This window comes from Anser brachyrhynchus (assembly GCF_964034855.1).
Source record: "Anser brachyrhynchus genome assembly, chromosome: 5".
Classification (NCBI taxonomy): domain Eukaryota; kingdom Metazoa; phylum Chordata; class Aves; order Anseriformes; family Anatidae; genus Anser; species Anser brachyrhynchus.
The window spans coordinates 53,935,095-53,961,667 of record NC_137699.1 but is presented as its reverse complement, the minus strand read 5'-3'; the positions used below and the strand labels follow the sequence as shown (position 1 = coordinate 53,961,667).

General features: G+C 38.0%; 2 protein-coding genes across 6 annotated transcripts in view; one reads left to right on the top strand and one right to left on the bottom strand.

Annotated features, from left to right (window-relative positions):
• Window positions 1-4,526, top strand: part of BEGAIN (brain enriched guanylate kinase associated) — a 161,382-nt gene extending 156,856 nt beyond the window's left edge. For all 4 annotated transcript variants that reach the window (XM_080593899.1, XM_080593898.1, XM_080593897.1 and 1 more), the window contains one exon: window positions 2,440-4,526. In XM_080593899.1, coding sequence (XP_080450025.1) covers window positions 2,440-3,792 — 1,353 coding nt within the window. In that variant the 3' untranslated portion in view covers window positions 3,793-4,526. The remainder of the gene's footprint in view (window positions 1-2,439) is intronic.
• Window positions 4,527-24,445: 19,919 nt separating this feature from the next.
• Window positions 24,446-26,573, bottom strand: part of WDR25 (WD repeat domain 25) — a 65,993-nt gene continuing 63,865 nt past the window's right edge. Inside the window, exons 6-7 of one of the 2 annotated variants that reach the window (XM_080593902.1) lie at window positions 25,908-26,048; window positions 24,446-25,528 (exon numbers count right to left, since the gene is read on the bottom strand). In XM_080593902.1, the coding sequence (XP_080450028.1) occupies window positions 25,307-25,528; window positions 25,908-26,048 (363 nt within the window). In that variant the 3' untranslated portion in view covers window positions 24,446-25,306. The remainder of the gene's footprint in view (window positions 25,529-25,907; window positions 26,049-26,573) is intronic. The other variant, XM_080593901.1, reaches the window with a different exon arrangement.

Here is a 26,573-nt window from a genome sequence, read left to right as displayed (position 1 = left end):
AAACTGACAAAGATAGATCAACACTCTTCAGTCAAATGGGCAATGATTTCCTGGAACTGAGATAAAACTTCCAGATTAACCATCATCCTGTTATTTTTTCCTAGTAACTGACTTTCCTTAGCAACTCCTATCCAGGAGTCATCATCACATTATTCATACCAAAAGCACCCTGCCTATTAGCAATAATTAGGACCTTAAAGTTACTTAGTTGTTCACCTGCAGAAAACCATCACAAAAGGGACCTCCCATAACTTCACAGACTGTCATACACTCAGTTAAATGGGCAGACTCCACTCCTAACTCCAAGTTTTTATTAATGTAACAAGTGTGAATGCATTGTCACAGTCACTAAATTCCTTACAAGCACAATTATTGCCTGTTGAAGTATTGTATATTATCCAGAAACCTAAACTATAGTAAGACAAGTAATGTGATAGCAATATCATTTTAGTAATTCCAGTTTCCAGTATAATAACAAAACAAAAAAACCTTTTCTTAATGCATTTCATAATCTAAATAATGTATACAAAATAGACCAAAGAGTGATGTTACAGGATACTAAATGATAGTTGACCCATACAGCAATTTCATATTAAATGAACCGTATTTCATTTTGTCACTTTTGTGGCAATTTACAGCAGCCCTATTTTACAAACCATTTATTCAATCTTTGTTCCATCCGTACTTACTCTGACTAATATTGCTGTCTGCCAGCAGATTGGCAATATCGCACTCTTTATTTCCAGTGGAAGATATATGAGCTAATTATCAACATAATGATTATTCTAAAATAACAGAAATTCCGTTGGTTGAAAAAGCTCTCATCCTACTCCAGACTAACAAGAGTGCCATTTCACAGCATGCCATACTGAATACACTGAATTTTGGGGATTAAACCAACTTTAATCTGTTCCCAGTGAAGCTAAAAGAGAGACTTCACAATTTATATAATATTAGATCATTAGAGGCAATAGACACCTTGAATTTTTCTTGCCTAAAGAGAGGGGCTGAGGGGGACTCCCTCAATATTTAAAGGGCTGTCTCCTCTAGAGAAACAAAGTTAAGGTGGGAGTGTGATAACTGGGGATAGAAGAGTAACCACTATCTATTTGGTAAAGAGCAACTTGATTTCTAGTTAATAATAATAATAATAATAATAATAATAATAATAATAATAATAATAATAATTAGAGCCGAGTACAGTGCAGCCAAGAATTCAGGGGCTATATTCTTAAGCGGCACAAATCAACATGGATATCAAGGGAGCTAACCTTGTCACAAAGTCACAAATCCAGTTACAAACTTAGCCCAAACATGAGTTCTTTGATTTCCAGCAAGAAATACTGAGGGAGAGATCTCATGCAGCAGTCACTTGTATTCCTGCAGAATCATCAGTAGAGATTTGAAATGAGCCAAGCAGAAAAAGTATGATTAGTATCATGCTTGGTTATACCTATGTAAGATTTACCTACTGGGCTTTTGAGCTGCACCACAGAATGCAGTCTTTCAACCTCTTTTGCTCCACATGAGAGGATGGCAGCCCACAGAGCCGATCCCATCATTCCCTAGAAACTATACGATTTTTGATGCATAATAGATTTATGGGTTAATTTTGAGTGGTCCACCACAGGAATCAAAATGCATCTTTAGGTCTTAGCTCTTGTTTCTTTTGGTGCAGTAAGAAACTAGAAAAGCAGCCACTTGCAGCTGCTGGAAGAGGGTATGTTGAGAGGCTTATAAGGATGGTCAACCTGATAAGCAGGGTCCAAGTTCTGGGGCAAGGTAGCTGGTTTCATTTGCTTCCTCCCAGCACAGAAACACTCCTCTCACAGCAACCAGTACCATTGCTTTAAGTGTCAGTGAAACCAACTATCCTGCCTCTTCAAATAACATCATTTATAAAACACAGCACTGAAGGGCAGGAGACAATTTGGCTCTGGACTGGATGCAAGAGAAGCTCAAAGAAAGGCAAAAGAACAGAATATATCTGACCTCTTCCTCTTCTTTCCTCACCCCAGCAGAGACCTCCACACCCCAACTTCAAATCACACACATGCACACTGTTCGGAAAGTGTTGCTGTAGGCTGTAATTCCCCACCTGGCTTTTTAAGGTCATTGCTTACCATGTTCCTTACTTCATTTCTATCCAACTTCAATTAATTAGGAAGCAACCCTTTCAGCTTCAGTGTTTTCCGTGAGAGGAAGCAAATGAAGACTTCCAAATGTTAAGTAAATAAATAAAATTAATTTGATTACATTTGTTTTCAGAAATGCACAGAGATTGTGGCCATCACATTAGTCAAAGAGCCGTATATGGTGAGCTATGTAATGTCATAAACTGCACTCCTCTATCAATGTTGCATAAGCCCAAGGAGACACCAGAACTGATATGCACCTTTTTCTCCTATCCCCTCCCCCTGCCATCTCTTTGTATTGCAGTTGCCATCTGACTTTCAGGAAAGAGTCAGCATCCATCTGGAAAAACATGGGTGCAGCCTTTCTGTCCCCTTGTGCCACACATCTTACGCGGACACCATACCCACTTGCGTCATTGCCAAAGTACTGGAAAAACCAGACCCAAACAGCTTGTCTTCACACTTGTCAAGCCCCTCTACAAGGGAATTTCAGGACTCTGCTGGAAAACTTGGGCAAAGGCCCCAGTACAAGTCAGACATCTATTGCAGTGACACTGCCCTTTACTGCCCTGAGGAGAGGAGGAGGGAGAGGAGGCAGAGTGTGGACACGCAAGTGAAAGACGTGGGGTTCCTGCGGTCCCAAAACTCCACAGACAGTACTGTCGAAGAAGATGGTTTCCATTCCAGCTTCTCTCACGAAGCCTTCCCAGAGTATATTACCTCTTTGCCGACCTCCAGCTCCTATTCCAGCTTCAGTGTCACATCCGAGGAGAAGGAGAACGCCCAAGCCAACACAATGACAGCCTCTCAGCAAGCGATCTACATGAGCAACCGAGACGAACTCTTTGAAAGAAAGTCACCTGCAGGTTACGAGCATCAGGGAAGCCCCAGGTTTGCCAAGTCCAAACCTGCGCAGCACATGGAGCTTGCTGATGACAACGAGAACTCGCCCACTTTCACTAGGACTCTGCCTCCTTATGCAAACGAACCCTTTCATTTCTCAGCCATGACACCACAGCAGGCTTTAGCGAATCAGAAAATGAGCACCCACCTTTCAGAAGAAGACTTGCCTGGGCGATGGAGGCAATTGAGCGTGGAGGACATTGGTGCATACTCTTACAGGAACACTGGCAGGCTATCGCCCTGCAGTTTTTCAGAGCAGTACTACAGCAGCCCGATTAAAAAGGGAGACAGTCGAACAAGCCCCATCTATGCCAGCTACAAAGCAGATAGCTGCTCAGAGGGAGATGATATCTGCCAAAGCAGACTTGTGGATTCTTGCTTCCTGAGAACAGACAGTGGCCTGAACATTGACATCAGCACTAGCTGTAAGCAGGACAAGTTGCCCACTTACAAAACAAAAGAATCAAGAGACCAAAAAAATGAAAGGATCACTGTCCAGTTATGCAGTAGCAAAAACATTGAAAATAGCCCAGTGTTGAAAAGAGAATACGTGGACGTGAGCCCCAACAGCTCGGCAGAGTCCCTCAATCAGAGTTCGATGGAGGCTTCAGAAATCCACCAGTCTTCCATGGAGCAAGGAAGCCATTCGGGTATTCACAGCAAACAGCAGCAGTTTCAACGGACTGGAAGTACTGGCTTGAGTCGGAAGGACAGCCTTACAAAAGCACAACTATACGGAACCCTTCTGAACTAGGCATCTTCCAGAACTGCAATAAGACAACACACAAAAGGAAGCAAACAGCATTTGATACTTCTAGTGAACATAAGGTTCTCAGAAACAGGATTATTATAAAATATATATTCATAATGGTACTATATGTTTAAAACAAAATCTCTCCAAAAATGTTATACAGCACTTTTCACTTAACATCCTTTCCACATGGGAGATCATCCCCTCCCCTCTTTTATAAACCTGAAATATTTTTATAAACAAAATGGTATTTATTATACTATCCTAAGCTATTTGAACAGGATTCTTTTCCCTTCAAGCAGGTTTCTTATTTATTTTTGTGCATGAGGCCATCTGTGCCTAAACTCTTGGAGGAAAAGGGTACAATCATGACGCCAGTGACAAAAAAAAATAAATCCACCTGATAAAATACCATAAAATGTCATATGAAAACAAAACTAACAAGAATCGTGAATTTGAAGAAGTATATTTTTTAAAAAGAATGGAATTGTATCTTAAGTTATTTCATACAAATGTATTTATGAGTGACTAATGTATGCACAAAGTGATACCAATATTTTGTTCTTTTAATCCACTGTGTTTCTGCTTTCCTATTTTTCCTTGTATACTACCTCAAAAGTAATTGAGGGTTTCTTTGTCACATTTTCTGTAGGCTTGCATTTATATTGTCTAAAATGCATGCAGTGTCATAATTAATACTGTATTTTGCATTACTTAATAAAAGACACCAGTGGAGATATTTTATGGTTTTTTTTTCCTTCATTAAAACATGCTTTGGACAATAGAATATGGGATTGCTCTGGGTAGTATCAGTGCAGCAAAAGTTATTGAGTAAAGCTACTGTTTTAGATTGCTTTCCAAAGGAGTCTGTATAAACCACGGAGCAGCAGTTCTCATCCTGTGGCCTGAGGGAGTGGAAGGACTGGTTCTCATCAGCCTGTGAAAGGAAAACAAGGAAATAAACCATTAATCAACAACCTTAAATTCACTAGGAAAGGGTCTTCACACTGAAAAGAAACTTGAAATCTACTTGAAAACTTGTGACATAAGCTCTTCCTCTATTACACATGTACTTGACACAACCCTTCAGGTCTTTATGGATCTTCCAAAATTGTACTTTCACATATGTATTTCACAGATATTTTTCTAACATGTAAGGAAAAGCTGGTCTTCTGTAGCCTATGGCAGTTTCACCCCTGGCAATGAGAAGCCATAGTTTAACCTGTAGTTTTTGCACTTCCTCCTCCAAGTGTTTTCTGTTTCTCATCATTCCATGCAAAGTGTACAACTTGGACAGGAGCAGAAGGAAGAGAGCAAAAGAGGAGAAAAACAGAGAGAAGGGAAAATCCTGTGGATTTCTTTCCTGGCTTGAGTACTGCTTCTTTTTAACAGGCAGAATACAGCAGTAAATGCTAAATCATTCTTTTATGTCATGTTCATTCTGTACTTGAAATACAATCTCTGACAGGCTCATATATAGGGAAAGACCTTCCTTAGTGCAATATGTGGTAGTAAATCAGTGAGATCACTGTGGAAATCTAAAATAGTTCCTATTAAGCTAAAATAATGACCTATCATTCATTACATATTCAAAAAATATATATTTTCTACTGAATGACTGAAAATTGTCACTTGGCAAGTTAATGTGAACCAGGACTATAGAACTGCTTACTTCCCACATAAGTATCTTAAATTGTGAAGCCACACATTCAATGCATTTGGCATCAATAATTCCCACTGCTTTTCATACTGTTCTTCACATTCTGCTTGGATAATATAAAAATTTGACGATTATTAATGCATGCAAGTACTTGCTGTGCTGTTTTGAAGATCTGGCATTACATCCCTACAGTTCCTCAGAGAGCTGTACTAGCACTGAAGAGAACAGTGGTAGCTAATAATATCACACAGGTAAGCCACAACAGAAGGTTAAAGTGAGCCTTACTTCAGTACAAAAACTATTATGCACCTTGTGCTTTTATGCTCCCACACGTACAGCTAGTGGGAGGCTGTGTCACAAACAATTCCACCAAGTCCACTAGAAAGAAAAAAGAAAAAAAAAGTTCCCAAAGGCAAACTGGTTCTATGGCAGAATCTGACCTGCACAAAACAGACTCGGAGATCCAGAAAATCTGCTATATCCCCCTTCCTCACTGAGAGAAAACTGACTAGAAAAAAAAAAAATCTTACCGTTGACTTATTCGGCACATAAAATGTAGGCAGTCTGCAACGAGATATTCACTTCTTTTGTCAATGAATACAAAGATTTGTATGCAAGAGGTGAAAATTAAGTTTTATATCACCTTAAAGTATATACACTATGGAACAATAAATCCTGATATTTATGAACTAGAACATAGTATCAGAGCAATCCTATTATAATATCATTCATTATTTGACACAAAACTGCTATTTTGGCAATTATACAAAATTAAGTTTCTTTTAGCTATTACAGATCTGATTATTTAATATCCTGTTGTATTATGTTCTTTCCTTCTACTGAAGTTTCAAAGTATGCTTCTATGCTTCACTTGACTCTTTCTCTCAGTTTTTGTGCACTAATATGGAGATTGAAACCTGACTTTTCAGCCAATTAGTACTGGGCTTTTTTTGTAAAATAGCCTATAACCCTTTAACATTTTTCTGTATCGAATTTCATTACAGAACAGTATGTAACCCTGCAAAGAATTTCAACTGAATTGATCAAAATATCTAGAAAAGCTATTCAACTTTAATATATTGATTTAAAAAAAAATCTCTTTAATCAGAAAAACTGTCAGTAAGTTTGCATATTTTCTATGAACATAAGAAAAAAATTAATAAATCACACAATTTTTCTCAGGTTTACTGGTTTAGCCAAGATTTGTTTTCTTTTCTTTTCTGTACAAGAAATTTTGAAAGATTATAATAAGAGATTTTCTCTTTTTTTCATACATTGTTCTGATTTCTTGAGACTACAACAGAGACCTGAGGTTTAAGGCTAGGAAGGTGTTTTCACTGTTGATTTCAATTTTCTTTGTGGTAGTAGTGCTTTATTTTTTTGCTTACCTTCAGTTTTCACACTGAGAAAAAGTCGTCCAATAATCCTGTTATGACTTTAATTTCAGGAATATATAGTTGAAGATATTTTAGACTAGCTACTGAATTTCTTGGACTCCCCAGACAAAGTCCTCCACTCATCATGGTGCCTTGTGGCTTTAGGAGGGTTCTTGTACCACCAGAAAAAGTACTTGGTCCAGGTATGGTTTTAACAGTCACTGAATTTTTAGGAGACTAAGCTTGGTTAAAAAAAGTAGAGGGTGGGAGAGCAAATCAACAACTTCTTGTTCAGAAGGAGAAGATTTTCTTTGGTCCAAGTGAAATGGAGCTGACTGCCACAGTGTTTCTCAGAGCACTTACCTTCTGCAGGACATTTACAATGGAGAGCAACATCTAAACCATTGTTCTCACAACATCTTACTTTGATTTTTCATTCAAGCAGGTGTGGTTTGATGAACTTCACTTTCATCATTAAGTGATCAGAGAGTGTTAAGTGACATTCACTTAATGACAAGTGACTCCAGAAATACAAAACAAGAGACCTTCAGTCAAAGACAAGTGCCTCAGACCCAATTCCAGTGTCTGAGAATTTGCCTTGAAATAGCTTTTCCCAAGGACATAAAAGCCTGACTTCCTCTCAAACATTATAAAACTGCCACGGTGTCTCCATGTTGCCACAAAACCTCACTTTTCCAAGTGATGACCAAAGTAGTCGAATTCTATATGCAGGGTTTGTAGGTACCTAAAACAGGATTTTTGCTTGGATCAACTATTGCATTTGCCATGAGTAAGAACAGAAAGGGTGAAGAAAATATGTGACAAGTTCTTGACAGTGCAGTGAAGCAGAAGATGAGAAATGTCATATTAATGAATGAAAAGTGAAACCAAAGTGTACATGACACAGAACATTGATCACAGAAAAACAACGAAGGCTGAAAGATCAGAGTGAGGCATACCAAATCACATATCAAAACAGAAAAGAATACAAAAAGATACCTGGGAAATAGCATACAATTCACTAGGAAAAATGTTGCAGAAGTATTATGAAATCATGAAGAGCAAATACATTTTTAAGATATGAAAATATTTTTCTCACAAATTAGAACTTAAAAAATCAAAGTCTCAATAAATTTGAATAACACATATCACTTCCTTTCAAACTTTTTAGAAGTCTACAAATAGATGAAATTTTTAAGTTTAAGCCACGCAAACCCCAAACTAGGTAGTTTTCAATTTGACAGTTTCTAACTTCTGCTCCCAAACTAGAAAATTTATCAAGTTAATCCTTTCTCCTTCCAGCATTTTTAATTAAAAAGAATTTCCACTCCAAAATCTATCACAGAGCATGATTAGACAGCTACTTAGATTAATTTCCCTTTGTTTAATTTTAATGTACTAATTTAAAGACTTTGGACTTTCTTATAAAATGCTTCTCCCCCATTCATGTTTACAGCCTTGTAATTCTTACAGACTGTTGTGATACCTCTCCTTAAATACTGCTTAAATTGTGCAGATGCAGTCCACTCACTTTTTCTTTGGAAGACACTCCCTTCAGGACTCTTAACTGTTCCTAGTTCTTTTCAAGAAACATCCTCTTCACTTTTCTGCTGCTGAACACCAGAGCATTTTAATATGAACACTAAGTTGGGTCGAATATTTGGTAATGCCAAGACAGTGGAAGGAAAGGAGGGGACTATGCAGATGAGAGTGACTGCATGCATTCTGTTCCTGGCACTGACATAGGCAGTTGGTCCGAGATATCCACAAGCAAAGCCTCACTCAAATGAAATGTATTTTCACATAACCAAATTGCAAGTTTGCATTTTGATGCAAAGAATGCCTGGCCATGTTTCTGGAGTGGGAGCTTGTCTCCTGGAAATCAGTGCATTTGAAAGGCAAGGATTTTTCATGTACTTCCCTATTGTGTCTGGTGTGGTTTCTTCAGCACTTACATAGTAACATGACGGATGCTCTCAAAAAGCTTTCGGTTTAAAGATGGACTCAAACACTGTGGAGTTGATTTGTATTATCCTTCTTCCATCACTGGTGAGCAATGCTGGTTTCAATTCCTATGTTCTCAAGTTTTACAGTTTCACTTGCAGGTTTGTCAGACTCCAGCATCCCTCCTGAAGTCAATAGATCTGAGGCTCCTTAGTACCAAGTTTTCTTAGCCTGCTATTCCCATATTGTGGTTTAATTTCTAGCCTTAAAGATCTACATAACTTTTTAGAAAAGCACTAAGACAGTTTCAAAAGTGCCCGGGGTCTAACAGTCCTCAGTGTAATGGTGACCATGAGCCAGACGGGTTGATCTGCATTCATTAAATCTTGATATATTCCTGTCTGCATGGTGTTATATCAACACTATCAGAAGATTTTCATTGTTTTCCTAATCATTTCTCTATGTCTTCTTTAAAAACCTCATTGTTATAAAACAACTTTAGTAATTCAGTCATTCTTAATAGCCTGTCACTCATTCCAGCTCCCCTCTGCAGTTGTTTTCTCTTTGTATTTTCCTGTGACTGTATTAGCAAAGTTGTTCTTAGTCACTGTGTGTTTTTGTTCAGCTGAAGCTAAACAGAATAACTTGAATTCTCATGCAATAAAGGGCTTTGCTGCTTGTGCAGTGGATGCACTTCCAGTGAGGTTCAGTCTTGCCCTTCTCACTTGCTCATTTAGTGTTTTCTCTCTGCAGAAAAATGTCTTTTTTTTTTTCTTCTCCTTCTTGAGAAAGCTTCTATCGCAATTCTTCTCCACTTTCATTGTAGGACCTTTTATAACCCTCAAATCTCAGAGCTGTCTACCTTACAAAGCCATATTTATCACTTCTCAGTCTACCCTAATTCCTCTAGATTTGCTTTCTAAATGAATTAATAAATGATCAAGGAGAAACTTAACCTCAGGATTATTTCAGTGTGCACTTAAGTTCTCTGCTGAAATTATGTGATTGGAGAGGATATATCATTATCTGTAGATCTACTGTGTGCCATGAGAATTTGCCTAATATGAGCCATATACCATAATCCTTTACAATGGTAGTTAAATGTATATATGTTGTCTCCAATGAATAGCTACTAGTCATTTTCATGACAAATTGCAGAATGGAAAATACACTGATGTTGAGCTTCAACTTGCTCCAAAACAGTTAAAATTTAATTTTTTTTTATGAACTCCTATTTTACAGCAACTTTTCCTATAAATTATCCCCAAATACACACAAAGCCAACTACTACAAGCTCCTGATTAGTAGGAAAGAACAGATAAGGATTCTGCCTTTCCTAGGAATCACAAGGGAAACAGGATCCTAATGTCACATTTACTGCCATGTAACACTGGAACAACGTTTCCTAAAGCCTTGAAAAGATTGCGTTAAATTTCAGCTAACAATACCAGTCAGAGATCCAGTGAGATCCCGGAATAAAGTGACAATCTGCAACAGAAGTGGGCAGTAGGCTCAGACGGTGATCAACCCTCAGTCATCTCTGGACAGCTTTTTACCCAAAAATGTCTGGTTGGACACCAGTTTGGTGTTTAAGGCACCGCTGTGAAGAGCCATGTAATTTGTGCCATGATAACCTCCTTCCAGGTTGTGGAAAGCTGCTATATAGAGCACCCTGATCTGGGGTTCTGCAGGCTTCTGCAGAACCCATGCTGCAGAGAAATGCACTGTGCTTTCCGCCAGATGAGAGCTTCTCAGAGCTGCCTGTGGACTCACACCCTATACCTGTGGGAATTGACAAGGTCCCTCCAGCCCCCAAGAGGAGAGATTATCCCTGCAGAAAATTATTGCATCCCAGAGTAGGGAGAATGTCTTTGCCTGCAAGGGCCAAAACTGTAATTGATACAAGATGCAATCACTGAAAAAGATTCCTGATGGGAGTTAAATATCTTCTCAGCAGCATGCTCAAACCCAGACATATATACATTAATACTTTGTGATTCTTCAGACAAATTCTTATTTTTGAAGTCAGCTCTAATGAATTCATATTTAAATTTATCCACCCATCTAGATTTTTTCATCATAATTTCTGAATCAGAGCTCACACATGAGCCACAGCAATATTTACTATACCAAGCTGAGCAATGACAGCTCTGTGATTTAGAAGAAGTGAAGACCCAGATTAATTGCATTTGTACTATCAGTGCCAGTCAGCATCCTTTCCCATTTCACTTCTTCACGTGACACATCAAAACAGATCAGGAGGAATAAAAAGTATTTTCAGTACGTATGGGTTATGAATTTCAGTGGGCTCCCAGTCAAGCCCTCACTTAGCTTCATTCCCACAGTACCCCTTATTCTGGACACCAGTTGTGCAGCATGGTATGAGGAGGAAGCCTTGTACTGAATAAAGAGACAGCATGCAACCTCTCACTGGGGGGATCTTACTGTGCCACAGGCCTGGTGAGATGCAGACAGCAGCAGCAGCACTTCTAACCAAGAAATGAGCACTGACTCTAGTGGGATTATTTCTGTCAGGGAGATAAATTCAGGGGTTATGATTCACTTGACTGTAATTTGACAATTTACTTCAATGGGCCTTCAGCACCTCACAGTCTTTATCTTCCAAAGTTTAGGGAAATGCTCCTATCCCCAAAGCCCAGAGACTTACAGTAGGATGAGATGGCTAATCCCAGCAAGATTCTTGGGAGTTAACTATTTCAGTTTAATTTGATTTTGATCTTGGCCTAATTTCTACTGGTTTTGTTATTAATTGGGAAATAAAGAATGAAAGCTTGATTTCTCAAGTGCAGTCTTAGCACAAGAACTAAATCATAGTTTCTGATTCACCCCCCTTACCTGTGCTTTCAGAGCCCACAGTAGTCTGAAGGTGATGAAGACTAGACCTGAAACTGGAAGAAGGAAAATGCAAATATTAATCCTTACATCAAAACTATTAAAAGGCCAAATCATTTCTAAGATGTTAGTGTTCATGTACAATAAAACACATTTTTTTCTTATTTTGCTCAGAGATCATACACAACTGAGCTGTCCAGACAAATATGTAACTGAGGTGAGAACGCGTGGCTTGTTGTTTTGGACCACCTTGAGTTTCCCTGATGAGATCCATGACAGATAAGGGTACAGAGGCAAGGCAAGAAAGCTCGATGTGTCAGCACAATGAAAATGCAGTAAGACATTCCACTCACAACATTTAACGTGTTCCCATGATCTTTAGGTATATTATGAAAAAGTCCCAGGAAAAACACTGACTATTTTCTTTCATTCTCATTTTGACTTTTTTTTTTCCTCTCTCTGTTTTTAAGGAGACAAAGATTGTGTAGTGCAAGTTACAGTGATATGGAGTTTTTGCTAGAACTGTTAGTCCTGCTTACAATGACCTGACTTGTGTCATTGCAGAAAAACAATCCAGAGACTAAATCAGTTCAACAGAAGAACCATGAGACAAATTATCTAATTGAAACAGGTGTTGGTAAACAGCTCATTACTGAGACCTCAGAGCCCAGGAAGCCAAGGTGTGGAAACACAACAAATCCACTGAAGTCAGACTTTGAAAAGAACATGAACATGTACTCTATTTAAAATAGATTTAGAATATCTTTTACTTTTCTTTCATGCCCTATTGATGATGAAGATGAAATGCACTTTTTGGCACTTCAGACGGCACCAATTAAACTTGATTTCTTGCTTGAGATCCTCATAACTCCACTTGTCTCTCACTTCTAAGCCAATTCTGTTTTGAGCTTTAAATTTCTGTTTTGTTCAGAGAGAAAGCATTGCTCCCACTCAAACCACCTAACTTGCAATTCATGAAAATACACACACAAATCCCAATCCCTGCCAAAAAGTTATTGTCCAACATTTGTGCTTTATTTTTAAGAAAAGTTAGGATAATTTTTCTATATTTGTATAATGTATGGTTATGAATGACGGATTGTCTCTTATCACTTGATTATACAGTACTTGACATGATAGTCTCTTGATTGTAATTGCATAGACCATGCATATTGCATTACCTGCCTACCTTTACCAAATATATGTTTTCTTACCCTTTACTTTTTATCACTTTGAATGTGAAATCTGAAATGTCCTGTTCAAAGGCCAGTTCCTGGGCTATGTACCTTACCACAGACACATGCATACTTCACGTACTGGACAAGGTTCAAATAGTTTCCTCTATTTCTCTGAGATCGAGAGCAAATATGGCAGACTTTGGCCAGAGCTCTTAGAACCAGGGGACCTGGTACTACCTTTTGACAGCTCTCCAGAGTCTGCAGAAAGTCCATTACTTTCATCTTCCCAGTCCATCCCTTTCTCTTCCCAGTTCTTTCTCTTTACAAAGCCCTCTTACACTGAGACATTACATTAGTGGAGCAAACATCTCAGCATACAGTACTCAGAAATTACAGGATTCCACCTCATATTTCTACAGGCACTGACATTATATATATCATATTTCTTAAGTCCTCAATTTATATATACTTGCCTGTAAGCCAAAACTATTTATCAACCCATACAAGAGATCTATTAAAAAAAGGCATTGTCACAAACTACCTTGACACATCTGCCCCTTCTTCCATTAGTGCCATCTAAACTAGCTAAACATCAATATTTATGGATTGCTTTGAACCTTTTGGATAATCTTCTGCTGAGTGAATACTGCTTCACACAACGATTACAAGAAATAGCTTTTCCGAAAAGAAAAAAAAAAAAAAGGAAGGCTGGAAGGCTTCAAAGAAGCAGAGCTACACAGAAAGTTCATTATTGGACTGGTGCACCTACTAATAAGGCAAGAAGGAAGCACCCATCATCTGAGAGAGACTTTCCAGAGATATCCCATTTATTGCAAAGCACACTACACTCCCTGTCTTCAGCAGGTGGCTAGTATGCAAGAGTCTTGAAGAAGCCCTAGTTTATTAAGCTTATTTATTTATATATATATATAAACTTTATTAAGTTTATTTAAGCCCATCACATTTACACTTGTACAAATCTAGGATAATTCCTTTTAGGCTCTCAGTTGCTATGCAGATACTGCAGCATTAGTTGTACTCCACACAGGAACATTTGCTCTTTACATCAGATATGGAGGTAATATAGGCTATCTAGGCAGGTTTTGACATTTGTGACATGCATAGGGCAAGGAACTGCACAGCTACAAATAACAAAAAAAAAAAAACTCATTGAAGAAGAAAAAAGTTATAAAAAAATAAAAAGTTAAAAAAAATCACAGGAACAAAAGAGAAAAAAAGGCATGCTTACATTTGACATCTTGGGGCATACGTGTAATACTAGCCTTCGACTGCATAGTGACAAACAACACAACAAAGCGAGACACATCCAGAGAACAAGGGAGAAAACAGCAGCCAAATCTGTGGACCTCCCAGATCCTCAGGATCTAGGCTACCATTACATTTACCATTACCATGCTGATCCTGCTGCCTGTTATCCAGAGACTGGAAATGAGGAGACATGATCAATTGTGAATTATTAGAATTATTCAGTTCTAAATTTTCCCACAGGCTCACAGGGCAACCCCACAAAAATTGTTGTGTCTCTTTGTATTGTAGACCCACATCTGCAGAGAGGACACAAGGGCAGTAGTTCCTTGGAAACATAGATGTGAAAACATAGCATATCTTGATTTCCCTCTCAAAATTTTTCCTAATTAATGGTAGTGTCAGAATCATGCTTCTCTCTTTCTGTCTTGTGCTGGCTGAATTAATCAATTTTTCTCTGCTCCAGCCCTATGTATTTCAAGCAGAAGTTAGCCACTGCATTCAAATGTTATAATTTCAACTTTCGTCAGCATTTTCTCTCCTCTCTTGGCACTAGTGAAAGTTTTCATGCCATAGTTTATTTACAGCACATTCAATTCATGCCTCTAGCCATTCTAGGGACATCCCACACACCACATCTTATAAAGGATTTAGGACTCATTTTAAACATACTGATGATGCACAGAGTGTGCTATCTGGCTGTGGACCATCACATTTAATTGCTTTACACATCTGAATCACATTAGAATTATTTGGGAATTTAGACAAATTAGAATACAAACTGCAGATGAACTTCCCATCTTGATCCTTGTCAGCATAACCCCCCAGTAGCTACAGCAACCTGCTCTGAATTTTATTTAACAAATGAATTTCCATTTGACTGCTGTATTACGTTGTTTGCCTAAAAAAAATAGCAGAGATTTTTGCTGAGCTGTTTATTTATCCTTGCATGTATACACACATCCTGATTAAGAGGAAGATATTTTCTACCATAATGCTTGCTAACTTACATGAATTATTCCTAATAATGAAATTATGACAATTTTCTTACCTTAAAAACTTTCTATTAATAATTCAGATGAGTTTCAGCCACACAGCAAGAACATTTAATCTGAAACCTGAGAAACAAATCTGTATCGTAAAAGCTAGATATACATTTATAACCCCAGACACAAAAGAGACATTAAATGCACAACAGGCCCTTGGCACACAAATAAAAGCCTATTTTAAAGATAGAATATAATCAGTAAGCAAAACTGTGCATTACGTTTACAACGAGGAACGAATGTTGCAGTTAAACAGCATAATTCCTTGAAAGATGAGGAACTCATTCTCCCGAAACATTCTCCTTGCAGAAGACTTATCTGGGACAATTGCCCATTGCAGAGTGGGTATCATGCAGCCCAAAGCAAAAACTTCACAATGTCAGGCAGAAATTTGACGTGCTTGGCTTCCTGGAGTTTGGGATTACAGAATATTCTCCTCTTCATAATAAAGGTGCAAGACAACTTGTTAGTTCCACTTTTTTTTTTGTTTATTCCACTAAAGCATTCAAAACTCATCCTAAAAATATTACTGAAGTACAAAAGTACATAGCAGTTTGCTTTTCTTCTTCAAATACTAAGTTTCTTCTGTTCCCCAGCACTTCTGCAAAAGGACAGTTTTGTCACAGGCTTAGAGGGTCTACAGATCAACCTCTCAAGTAAAGGTATTGTCAGTAAATACCTCACCATGTGCATACCCTTTGGGACCCTGCAGACTATGTTGCCAGAGGATTGACAGTGACACCAAGACTTACCACTGCACTTGCACATGAACATGTGCTAAATGTTTAATATAGGGTTTTCCACACCCTTTGAAATGATCCACGTCCAAATCCTCCAAAAGCCTGTAGGAGCAATTTCCAGAGTACAGACTGAGAACTCCTATGCAAACACAGCAGAGAGGCTTTTCACTATGGATATCTTCCACCAGCCCAGTGGAGATTGTCTCCCCTGTGGCAGTCACAGGGGTGCCTCACCTGCATGAGGATGCAAGTAAACGCTCAACACAGAAAGGTATCAGCCTTTCTGGAGCAAAAATCATTGCCACTGCATCTTCCAACTTCCTCTAGTTCCCCCTTCCCTTTGAAGGACTCTGCAGATGGCAAGAAGCCATGCAAAAGCTGTCTCTTCCAGAAACAATGCATTGCCCAGATAGAGCTGGGTCTGCTCTTGAGAGAATGCCATTCTGATACACAGCCTCTAGCTCAAGGGATCTGACATGAAATCCTGTAGCTGGGAGCTCTCTTCGGAAATTAAAGAGAATTGACAAGTGTATTATGCACTTCTCACCCTGATGTCTCCTCCTGGGAAGTGATCTTCTGCAAGTAGGACGTCAGGACCCCCTCTGTTCTATGACCAGTGTAATATATGAAACATAAGCTTGTTACCTTTACAGTGTGTTACAAGACGAAAACAGAATTTCAGGCTACCATGAATGTCCTACATGCTTCATAAGGTCAAAGAAGTATTAAAGAGAAACAAGCTTTATCATCTCACTGGTTGCACATGTCATAACACTAGAAGATGTTTATAAATTGCTGCTTGAATGAAAGGCCGTTCTGAAGACTAGTTTCTGGAAAACTAAGCACCACACCTGGATGAGCAGAAAATAATTTGCTTCATGTTTGCCTTTTTGACAAATCATCGTATTATTCAGCTGATGAAAAATGACACTCAAAATGGAAAGATTAACGATGCCACTGTTGTGTTGATACATACTTAATAGCTTCCCAGACACGGCCACTGCCACCATGTTTAGCATGTTCTCTAGAGGCCAGATAAAACTGATGGCTGAGTCCTCCAACATCAGGGGTCTTCCTACACGATGGGAAGAGCGTGCTTTACAGACATACAAAAACATGGTAGCCCTTTTTCTGAGGAGCCATTAAAGATGGACTGGCAGAGAAATATTAGATGCAGACAAGGAAAAAAAAATCAGCAAAGCAGAGCAATTTAAAACAATTCTTGAGATATTGAGATATATGGCAAAAGATATATTTAAAAGCAAAAAGAAAAGAGCTGTGTAGGAGTTTGTAATGGTTAGACCTGCACAATGACGTTGTGTGGAAGCCTTTATTGGAATTCCTCTTGAGTCATCTCTGACTGACAGTGACTTCAGCATGGATTGGACTGTGCCCTGAGTGAACATAAAAATAAATTGCCCAGATAATGTAGTAACACTTCAAATATACTTAATCGTCATGAATTTTTCTCGGAGAGATTTAGAGTAGTACTTACTCAAAAGGGAATGATTGCAGAATTTGAAACGTAAGCATTCAGAGAGCAAATTAATGTCTAATTATGAATGCTAAAAATAAAAGCAGAGCTATTAATTTCAGGAGCAAATGATGAGCCCTTATGATATGAAGAAAAATAACAGCCCTCTAGAAAATATTTGAAGAGTCCCTTGATATTTTCACCAAAATTTACTCAAGTTACTGCCAAAATTTTCCTCTGACAAATTCTGTTACAAAACTCTTTTGTATTGTTTCATACAGTTGCCACCTTCAATGAAGGTCCCAGGTTCAGTAATAATTAATGCAAAACTAACAGGAATTTATTAAGCTAGGGGAATTTGGTGAACAGCTATGTTGAGAAAAGCCCCCTAACTTGAATAAAGTCATAGAATTGTAGAATCTGTTAGGTTGGAAAATGCCTCTGAGATCATCAAGTACAACTGTAAACCTGTGAAATAAAGTTGCTGTTGTAAGATTTTGGTGCAGATTGTGAAGCATACAATTTCACTGAAAGGTCTCCCTTGACAGACACCTAGGTAAAAAGCATGGTAAAACATATTGCAGAGGTCAACATCCTGGGGATTTTAGGACTGTATTCCTTGAGGGAACACTTCAGCATTCTTTAGAGTATACTGAAAAGGGAAGGGTAGAGAAAAGGAAGTCATCTTAGTGCTACCCACTATTTATACCTTTATTTTGTCTCTCTCTCTCCAGTACTTAGGCCCAAATCCACCAAACACTCATACTAGAACAAGAAAGCAGGATTTTTCATTAGGTGAAATACCATTCAGAAAGCCACTTTGCATGTTGAGTATTTGCATGAGCTCATCTCAATTTGAAGATAAGAATTTTGTACTAATGCTAAAGAATTGGTCAAAATTTAAGCCAAGAATTGCACTGTGCCACATTTTAATTTTGTTTAAAAGAACACATCTGCAGTTATTCTAGTGGCATTTAATTCATTTGAACCAAAGAGAACATTCATCTTAGCATAAGCAATTGTAACAGTAAGAGGAGAAAATGCTGATTCCCTCAGAGAGACCTCGTCAGACCTTGTCAGTTCTGAACCTCCCCCTCTCTGAAGGGCATTCAGAAACCAAACAGCAAAAATCCCTAAAGGTGCATAATTAATGTGGCAGTTCAGTTGGTATGTTCAATAAACAAGGAAAATATTCTATACATAGTTAATAAAAAGATTATTAAAAATTGAGTTTCTGAAGTAGAGACCCGAGGTTCTAATGTAAATTATATCAGAAGTTTGAATCCCAAAAGCATTGTCTTTAATGATGCAATGCTTGCCTCTGCTGCCTTCCCCATAAAGCTCTCAAAACACCAATTACCCAAGGCAGTACACAGCTCCTGAGTTGAATTCAGCAATTCACTTCACGTTAAAGCAGCCAAGACCAGACTGTGATAGCAGTGGCAGAGTTTACTAATTGAAAACTAAGCAGCTGCAGGGCTGTCCTTCAAGCACAGCCCCAAACTTATAGCAAATTTACATTGTGTTTTGCAGATAGTTGCAGCATGGGCTGAAGAAAAGCCCCCCCATTCTGGCTATTGTGGCAATGCAGCCTGAGCAACACCACCAGCTGAGAGGCAAATAAATTAGCCAGAGGCTGTCACCAGGCTGCTGCTGCTCCACAGGTCTAGCAAACTCACAGCATGAATGCAGCAAGATCTGAAAAGGACCATGGAGTTATCCCTACTTGCAGCAGCTTGAGACTTTGACAAGAAATGTAAAGAAATGTAAAGAGGCCAAGGTCAAGGAGCTCCTAATTCATGGTGTTCACTTGCCCAGCATTACCGACTTCGACTTGCACAGCCACAGCCTGCTCAAGCTTCCTCAACAGCTTCCCTCCTTGTGAAGGACACAACAGGTCCCTCCCTAGGGGACACCACCTGTGAAATATAAATGTCTTCGCAGACTTCCCAGCTTGATGTAGTCACATCTCATATTTTTCCTCGCTTTCACGGGCTGGTCTGTGTTACAGCTGTGCTGCATACCCAGCTGTGAATAGCATTAAGCTCTTCACATCTTCTCATGTTCTGGGATGAGTTACCATCCATTCTGCTCTGTTCTCATCTCCCCTTTCTTGTACGTTGTCTTATGCTACTTTTCACTTGACACTACCACTCATCCTCCAAGAACAGTCTCCTTTTCCCTCTAATCTCCTAATATTCCACAAAGTTTCCACCGGCTGTGCTCCTTAGTGTGTGCTGTCACCCATTCCTCCCGCTCTAGGTGTGCACCTCTGAAGAAAGCCAAGCACATGCTCTATTTAAGCACTATTTAAAGCATTGCAGAATTGAGTCAGACTATAGGATTTAGGGGGTTGGTATTAATCTTTGTTTTATAATCTGTGATATACAAATGACATCACATTAAAAAAAAAAAAAAGGAATTTCTGTATATTTTCAGATCTGTGCATACCATGTATGCATCCTACAGAGGATATGCAATGACTCATATCTTTTTATGTTAGGATGTGATTCACCTGACTGCTTACTAACAGCCATTTAGTTCTTAAGGCATTAAAAAACAGAAAAAAAAATGAACAGAGCTTGAGAATAGTACCAGTGATCTGAGCAGAAATGTCCCTTGCGTACTTGCAGAAGGAACCCCATGTCTTTTTCCCTCACTGGCATTACAGTCTTCTAGGAAAAGAATTAAAAAATCTCTCATAAAACCTTGTTAAATCACAGAATTAAAAAGATGTTTAAAAAAAAGAAAGATCTGTGAATGAGTTTTGGGGTATGGGGTATGTTTAAGACTTCACTGAACAGTGCTTGCTCGGATATCTGGTCAAAATATTATCTGCTTGAGGCTGTAACAAGAAAAAACATTAGTCCATCATATCTGAAATTCACAGACCACATGCTTCATATTAATTGCACAAGAGCACCTTCATTTTTTGTACTCAAAGCAGTACACAATTTGAGATGGTTATTGCCTTTCAAGTAATTGCATGTATTAAAACAAATAGCAAAGATTTGCAAATTAACTATCCAGACTAGATGGGGCTACCACATCTTTCATCTTTACTTATAAGAAATTCTCTTTGGGAACAGGAAAGATAAACAAAACAAGGAAAGAGAAAGAATCAAAATAAGTCATTTGTTTTATAAGATATGATATTCTTTACCTAATATTCACCTTAGGTCATTCCTTATGCACTTTGAGGTAGAAGAACTCTGCAATTTACTTGTGTCACATAATAGGAAAGTAACAGAGGTAGTTATACAGTGAAACATGAAAAATAACACAGTTCACAGGTGAAGATAAATCCAGCTGATATTGTGAGGCAATTCTTCACTGCTTGTTTGTAAAAGAGTAGTAGCAACCTGAACGCAAGAAAATTGATTTCTCAAGGTAACTGGGTCTGTACCAGGGACAGTATGCTTAAGCACAAGTTACACAAATTGCTCTTCTAAGGACACACTTCCAACAGCTCGCTGGTATAAATCTTACTCAGAAGTAGAAACATTACCTGAGTTCTGTGGCCCTGCCTGATGAAAACTGGAGACGAATGGATCTGATCTGAAGCTGTCTGGACTGCCACTTCAGGCATTTTCAACCTCGGTGAATTTCAACCTCCAAAAAGCTCCTGTGAGAATTTTTAGATTGATTTTAAGAGGCACTTATACAAAAATGAGAAAATGTAGCCTGAATTACATTTGGATGAAACTTTATCATTTCTACACAGTATGTAGGTATTTTTGGGCAGATTTCTAAATAAGCCTGTGCAGAAGGATGTCCAGGGACTGGCAAAGGAGGTGAATGAGCCTAATTCCTTTAAACCTCTATATAAAGTCAGCAAAGGGAGCAATATTCCCATCTGGGGGAATCTATCCCATCTATACCCATCATTCCTGTTATGGACTAGAGTGCTCTGCCCTAAATAAGCCATTCGCACTTGCAGCAGAATCCATCAGGTTTGGGACATGGTCAGATGGCTTTACTGTAAAGTTTTATTACTGCTGGAGATCAAATGCTTCTAAAAATGTGGCTGGGTTTTGTTCCAAAAGACTTTCAAACTACTGCCTATTTACATTAGCAAGCAGTATGACCCTACAGGAGTAAGTGTGTTTCGTTTACTTCTGAAAACACCCCATATTAACTACATGCATTTAGAGGTGTGGAGGGCACAAAAGTACTTTGGACCATCTCTAGTTTCATACCAGCAGCTGGGAGATGTTCAATATGCTTTTGGAGCTCATCTCAGTTTCATTCAAAAGAAGTGCAGTTTGTGTGTTCTGTGAGCCAAAGCATGGTAAGTGGCAACAACCGGGAGATGGTGTTTGCTTTCTTTTTCCAAAAAGTGCACTCCTGACAAACTAAGTGGGTACATCTTGTAGGTGCAGCTATAATAGAGGGAATCTCCAAGACAGTAAATCAAAGTAATCAGTAATCAAAGGCAGAAAGAGAAGCAGACAGAAGAGAGGATAAGAGAGAGGAGACTCCAGAAGTAGGAAAACTCATTAAAGATGGAAAGCAGAGAAAAGCATAAACAGAGGTGCAGTATTCTGGGATTTCTGGCTGCCTTTCTAAGGACAGTTAGAATGAAAACCTTAAAGCCACAAGTCAGAGAGCACAGCAAAATGAGATTTCTCAAAGAAAGGACAAATAATAGTGTAAGTGTATAGACTGTTGTATATTTCAATTAAGATAAGGTGCTGAAATGAAGATAGAAAAACTGAGAAATAAATGGTGAGGATGCAAGAAGTATCTAGAAGGAGCTAGGATTGTTCTAAATTAAGATTAGGCAAAAGCAGAGCAAATATTTTTGGCTGAATGCTGTCCAAGTCTTTATATCAGGATAGTGGAAATTTTGAGATCCCACAATTTTTTGATCTAATTTTGCTCTGTTCTGCCATAGTCTTATATCTTTAAATTTAGTCTTATTGCTACAAATTTGCCTGAAATAATAAAATTTACAAAAAGAGTCATCCTGTTGTAATGCCATACCCTATTTTCCTGATTAGGCCTATAGTCAAGGTATATAGTGACTCACCAACAGCATTTCATTCGAGTGAACACAATGATTCTAATAACTGTCTGCTAATTAGCAGGTTTTTGAGATAAAGACACAGTTGAATAGCTTGCATCTTCTGACACCCTAAATTAATAACGCTTCAGTACCAAATAATAACGTGGTAGAGAATGGCATTATTACTTTTTGATACAGTACAAAATAGAATAAAATGAACCCAGCTTGTTTATGCAAAGAGCCTAACCATTTCAAAATGGTGAAGATCTCCAGCTTAGCTCTAACACACAATGCCCCAGAAAGCTCTATATAGAGCTTGAAGAATTACTCCTAAAGCAAGATTCAGACATTTCTAGATTACAATTTTATGAATAAAATTAATTAACCAACAATTCATTACATTCTAACAGCTTCATCTGACCATAATGATCCTTGTTTGCAGCCCAAACAGTATTTGGTAATTGCAGAATGATGGAGCAATGTGGATATTTTTTGATTACAGTTCATTACATAAGATTACAAGGAAGAATTTTTCTTTGAATCATAATGAAAACTTAATTGACACCACTATGCTAAAATATTTCAAATGATTAAATTTCAGTCTCTGTCTTAATCAGTTTTATATTAGAAAGATTTTAACAAGATAATGCTGTGAACATAATTTCATTGCATTATAAAACTGTTGGCTGGATCTCATAAGTAATTAAAACTCCAACCATCTTGGAAATCTAACACAAATGCAATTCCAATTTTAATATTCTTTAAGATTATACAGTATCAAATTTCTTTTATTTTCCTCAACTACCTTTAATCAAAATTAAGCTTTTTTTTTCCTTCCCCTATAAACGGTCTAAAATTATACTTGCAAGATAATTTCAGGAAGCATATATGCCAGACACTAGAATCATGCCTCAAGACATAAATTAAACAAGCAACAACATGGGTGGAATTACAAGATGAAGTTACTTTTCTGTACAATATGCTCAGTGATTTTCAAATACTGCTATCTCAAGATCTTTCACTCCATCCAGAGGTGCTCTCAGCTGAAGCTGAGTGTGCTGAGAGCTCATTCAGATATATAACAGTCATCAAGTAGGCTACCATGAGCTCACATTTATTTCAGAGGCATTTCTCTCTACTGTATTTAACCATATCACAGCCCAAAATAATCTATTGTAGAGAATAATAGCATGTATCACATGGCTGCATTGGCTGCCCATCCTTCATATTAACACAATTGATTGCCAGAAGTTTTAAAATGGCAAGAGCATCTTTAGAATTGAAATACGTGGAGAGGAGGAAACAAAGCCACCCTCTTAGATAATGCCATGCAGTTGTGATCCAGTCTGCCCAAAATACCTGCAACTACTACTTTTCAGTTGAACTCCTTCTGAATTTATGAAGATGTTCTAGAAGAATTCCATAAACACCAGTACCACAGCTTTAATTACCAGTAACCTCTCAAATCACTGAGCAAGTTGCCTATTAAAGGGTCCAGCTGGCTTGTATATTAGAGGGACAGTCAGGAGAAATGCAAAATTCAGGCTTTTGTCAAATATCTAATTGCCAAACAAGGAAGCAAAAATTGAGAACAGTCTCAAAAAAAAAAATTGCACTACCTTGCATAGATCACTAAACTCTAATACCCTGTGTTAAAATCTATCATAGCTGTTGATAAGGCTATTAAAACAATGCAGTCAGAATATTTTGATATGGATTTCAAACTATATGAAAATCAGAAGATAATTGGATCTATAGCTTTGGTACAGGCTTATTTCTTACTACAACCTATGGGGAACACAGACCACCAACCAATGGAGCACATTTTGCATATTTCTTAGTTGGAACATGCCATTTGCAAGACTTCTGAAAATTTTTCCTTGAAAAATCCATTTTAATTGAGCATGTGAAAAATAGTGTATAAAAAACGAACTTTGTGTCAATCAGAACAAATCAGAAGAATATATTAAGTTATACACAGTTATAAATACTGTAAATACACAGTTATGGTTTAAGAGACTTTCTTTTTGCTGCAGAATAGCCATCTACAGTCTGAATGTCAAAGAACATCCGCTGCACAGAATACCATGATGACAATTTTCTATGTGTAAATGACATCAAGAAGTATGGAGAAATGCATGTGTGCTTGAATAAATCAGGGTAGCATATTAATTGTCCCACCAAGCATCAATTTCGTGATAGTCTTGAGTGTGAACTTGTGAAGAATAAGAGGAGTAAAACAGTGAAATACGGACACCATGTGTAAAAAAAAATGTTTTGGGTTGTTTTAATTAAAAACATTTACATATAGTTTTGCTGTGTTTATATACAGTCATAAGTTCAGGTTAAAAATTCATAAATGTTCAAAATTCAAAGATGGGAATGTAGAGAACACAGATTTATTGGCTTCAAAATTAGCTCCACGTTCTTTCCCTAGAACCCTCAGAAAACATTTTACAATAAGCTGAGCTGGTAATGCCTTCCTGTTTCCAAAAGAGGCAGTCCCACCTGCCCTGCGATCGTCCCCTTTCTTGCAAGTAGAAGCTGTTTTGCCTTGACCTATACTATTGCTTGTCTACCACATTAGTGACCAGGGTAAGGAGCTAAACTAGTGAAAATCTGGTTTAAGAAACCTGCAGTAAAAAGCTACATAAAAAGAGCAATACTTTTCTTCAGGTTTAGCTTCTCACATCAGGGTAGGGTTAGATGAGCACCAGAACATTGACACGAGCCAGAAATGTTTCACACCAAGGCCCAAGGAGAGAGGAAGACCACTTTTTTGCTCAGCAGCTAACAAGACCATCTTAACTACATTAGGAAAGCATATGTCTAGCAGACAGAAGAAGATGACATTCTCCCCTGCCTACAGGGCATCACAACAAAATTTCACATTGCATATCATGGTTTATTCATTCTGAAACACCAAAACCTTTGGCAAAGAGGAAAGTTATTCTGAAAAGTCTTTCTGCCTGTTATTGCCAGACCTTGATTTCTCCAGTCCAGTCACATGTTGCAAGGAGTGATGGCAAGACTGGGTGAAATTTTGCACTCACACAAGCTTCTTTATGGGCAGACAGAGTGCGAATAATCCTAGCAGTATGATAGTTGTAGAAAAACACTTTGCCATCAGAACTTCCTGTCACCAAAAGCGTTCCATCTGGAGAAAATTCACAGCACACTGCAAATCCTTCCACCTGTAAAAAAAATAGTAACAGCATAACTCCTGTTGCTGATTAGAGAAATTCATTGTGGTAATACTGAAAATGAATATGGTACCAAAAAAAATGCATCTTTAAATAAATATGCACTAAGGACTTCTCCAGGTGTTTATTAAGACACAGCTATAACACAAACTTATTTAATCAAGCTATTAAGTATTCACAAAGTCTTCTAAAAATGATCTTCAGAGTGTATATGATTCAAAATAGCATACGGGAAAGCAAAGGAAGGCAATTAATACCTATCACTGATTTATCATCAAACACTATTAGCAGACTTATTAAAAAGCACAGCTGCTTTTCTGTCTGTCTTGCTTCTAGTCTTGGATATGATCATTCTGGTGATAAAGAATACCTTATGTCCTTCATATCTTTTCTTTTTGTTGATTCGGTAAGGTCGCTGGGAAGAAAACAATGCCATGTAGTTCCCGTTTGTCTGAGCAACAAACACAGACTCTCTTGGGTGCAGAGCCAGACTGGGGCAAGTGTAACGCTCCTGAAAGTAATTTTAAAAAAAAGTTTTGTTGCATGAAACAAATGTTTTGCTCAAATGAATTAACTTTTGACGTATTCAAAAGACCGTAAAAGATGCGGTAAAAGACATCTCCATGGTATATGTTATATATATACATACATACTCATTACAATTAAGTATATATACTTCATTCGTTATAATCCACTGAAAGTCTTACATCACATCAAATATTAAATCAAATATCTATCGTGTTTTGGTAGATTTCAGCTAGGTCCGAACCAATCACGAAAGAACCCCTCTTCTATTTTCAGTCTAAACAAAAGACAAGGTGCTGAATTTTGAAGCCCTGAATACAAATTAAGGGGGCTTTGGCTGTAGAATATCTGCACATGAAGGACATCAGGCTGACAGTGACTACTGGACACAATGGGCTATGCAGCAGGATGGGAAGAGCATCAGACTGATTTTGTTACATGGTTTGGAAGTGATGAACTGGGCAGTTCTGGGTATCATAAAGTATTGGGCACAGTAACCAAAACTGCACTA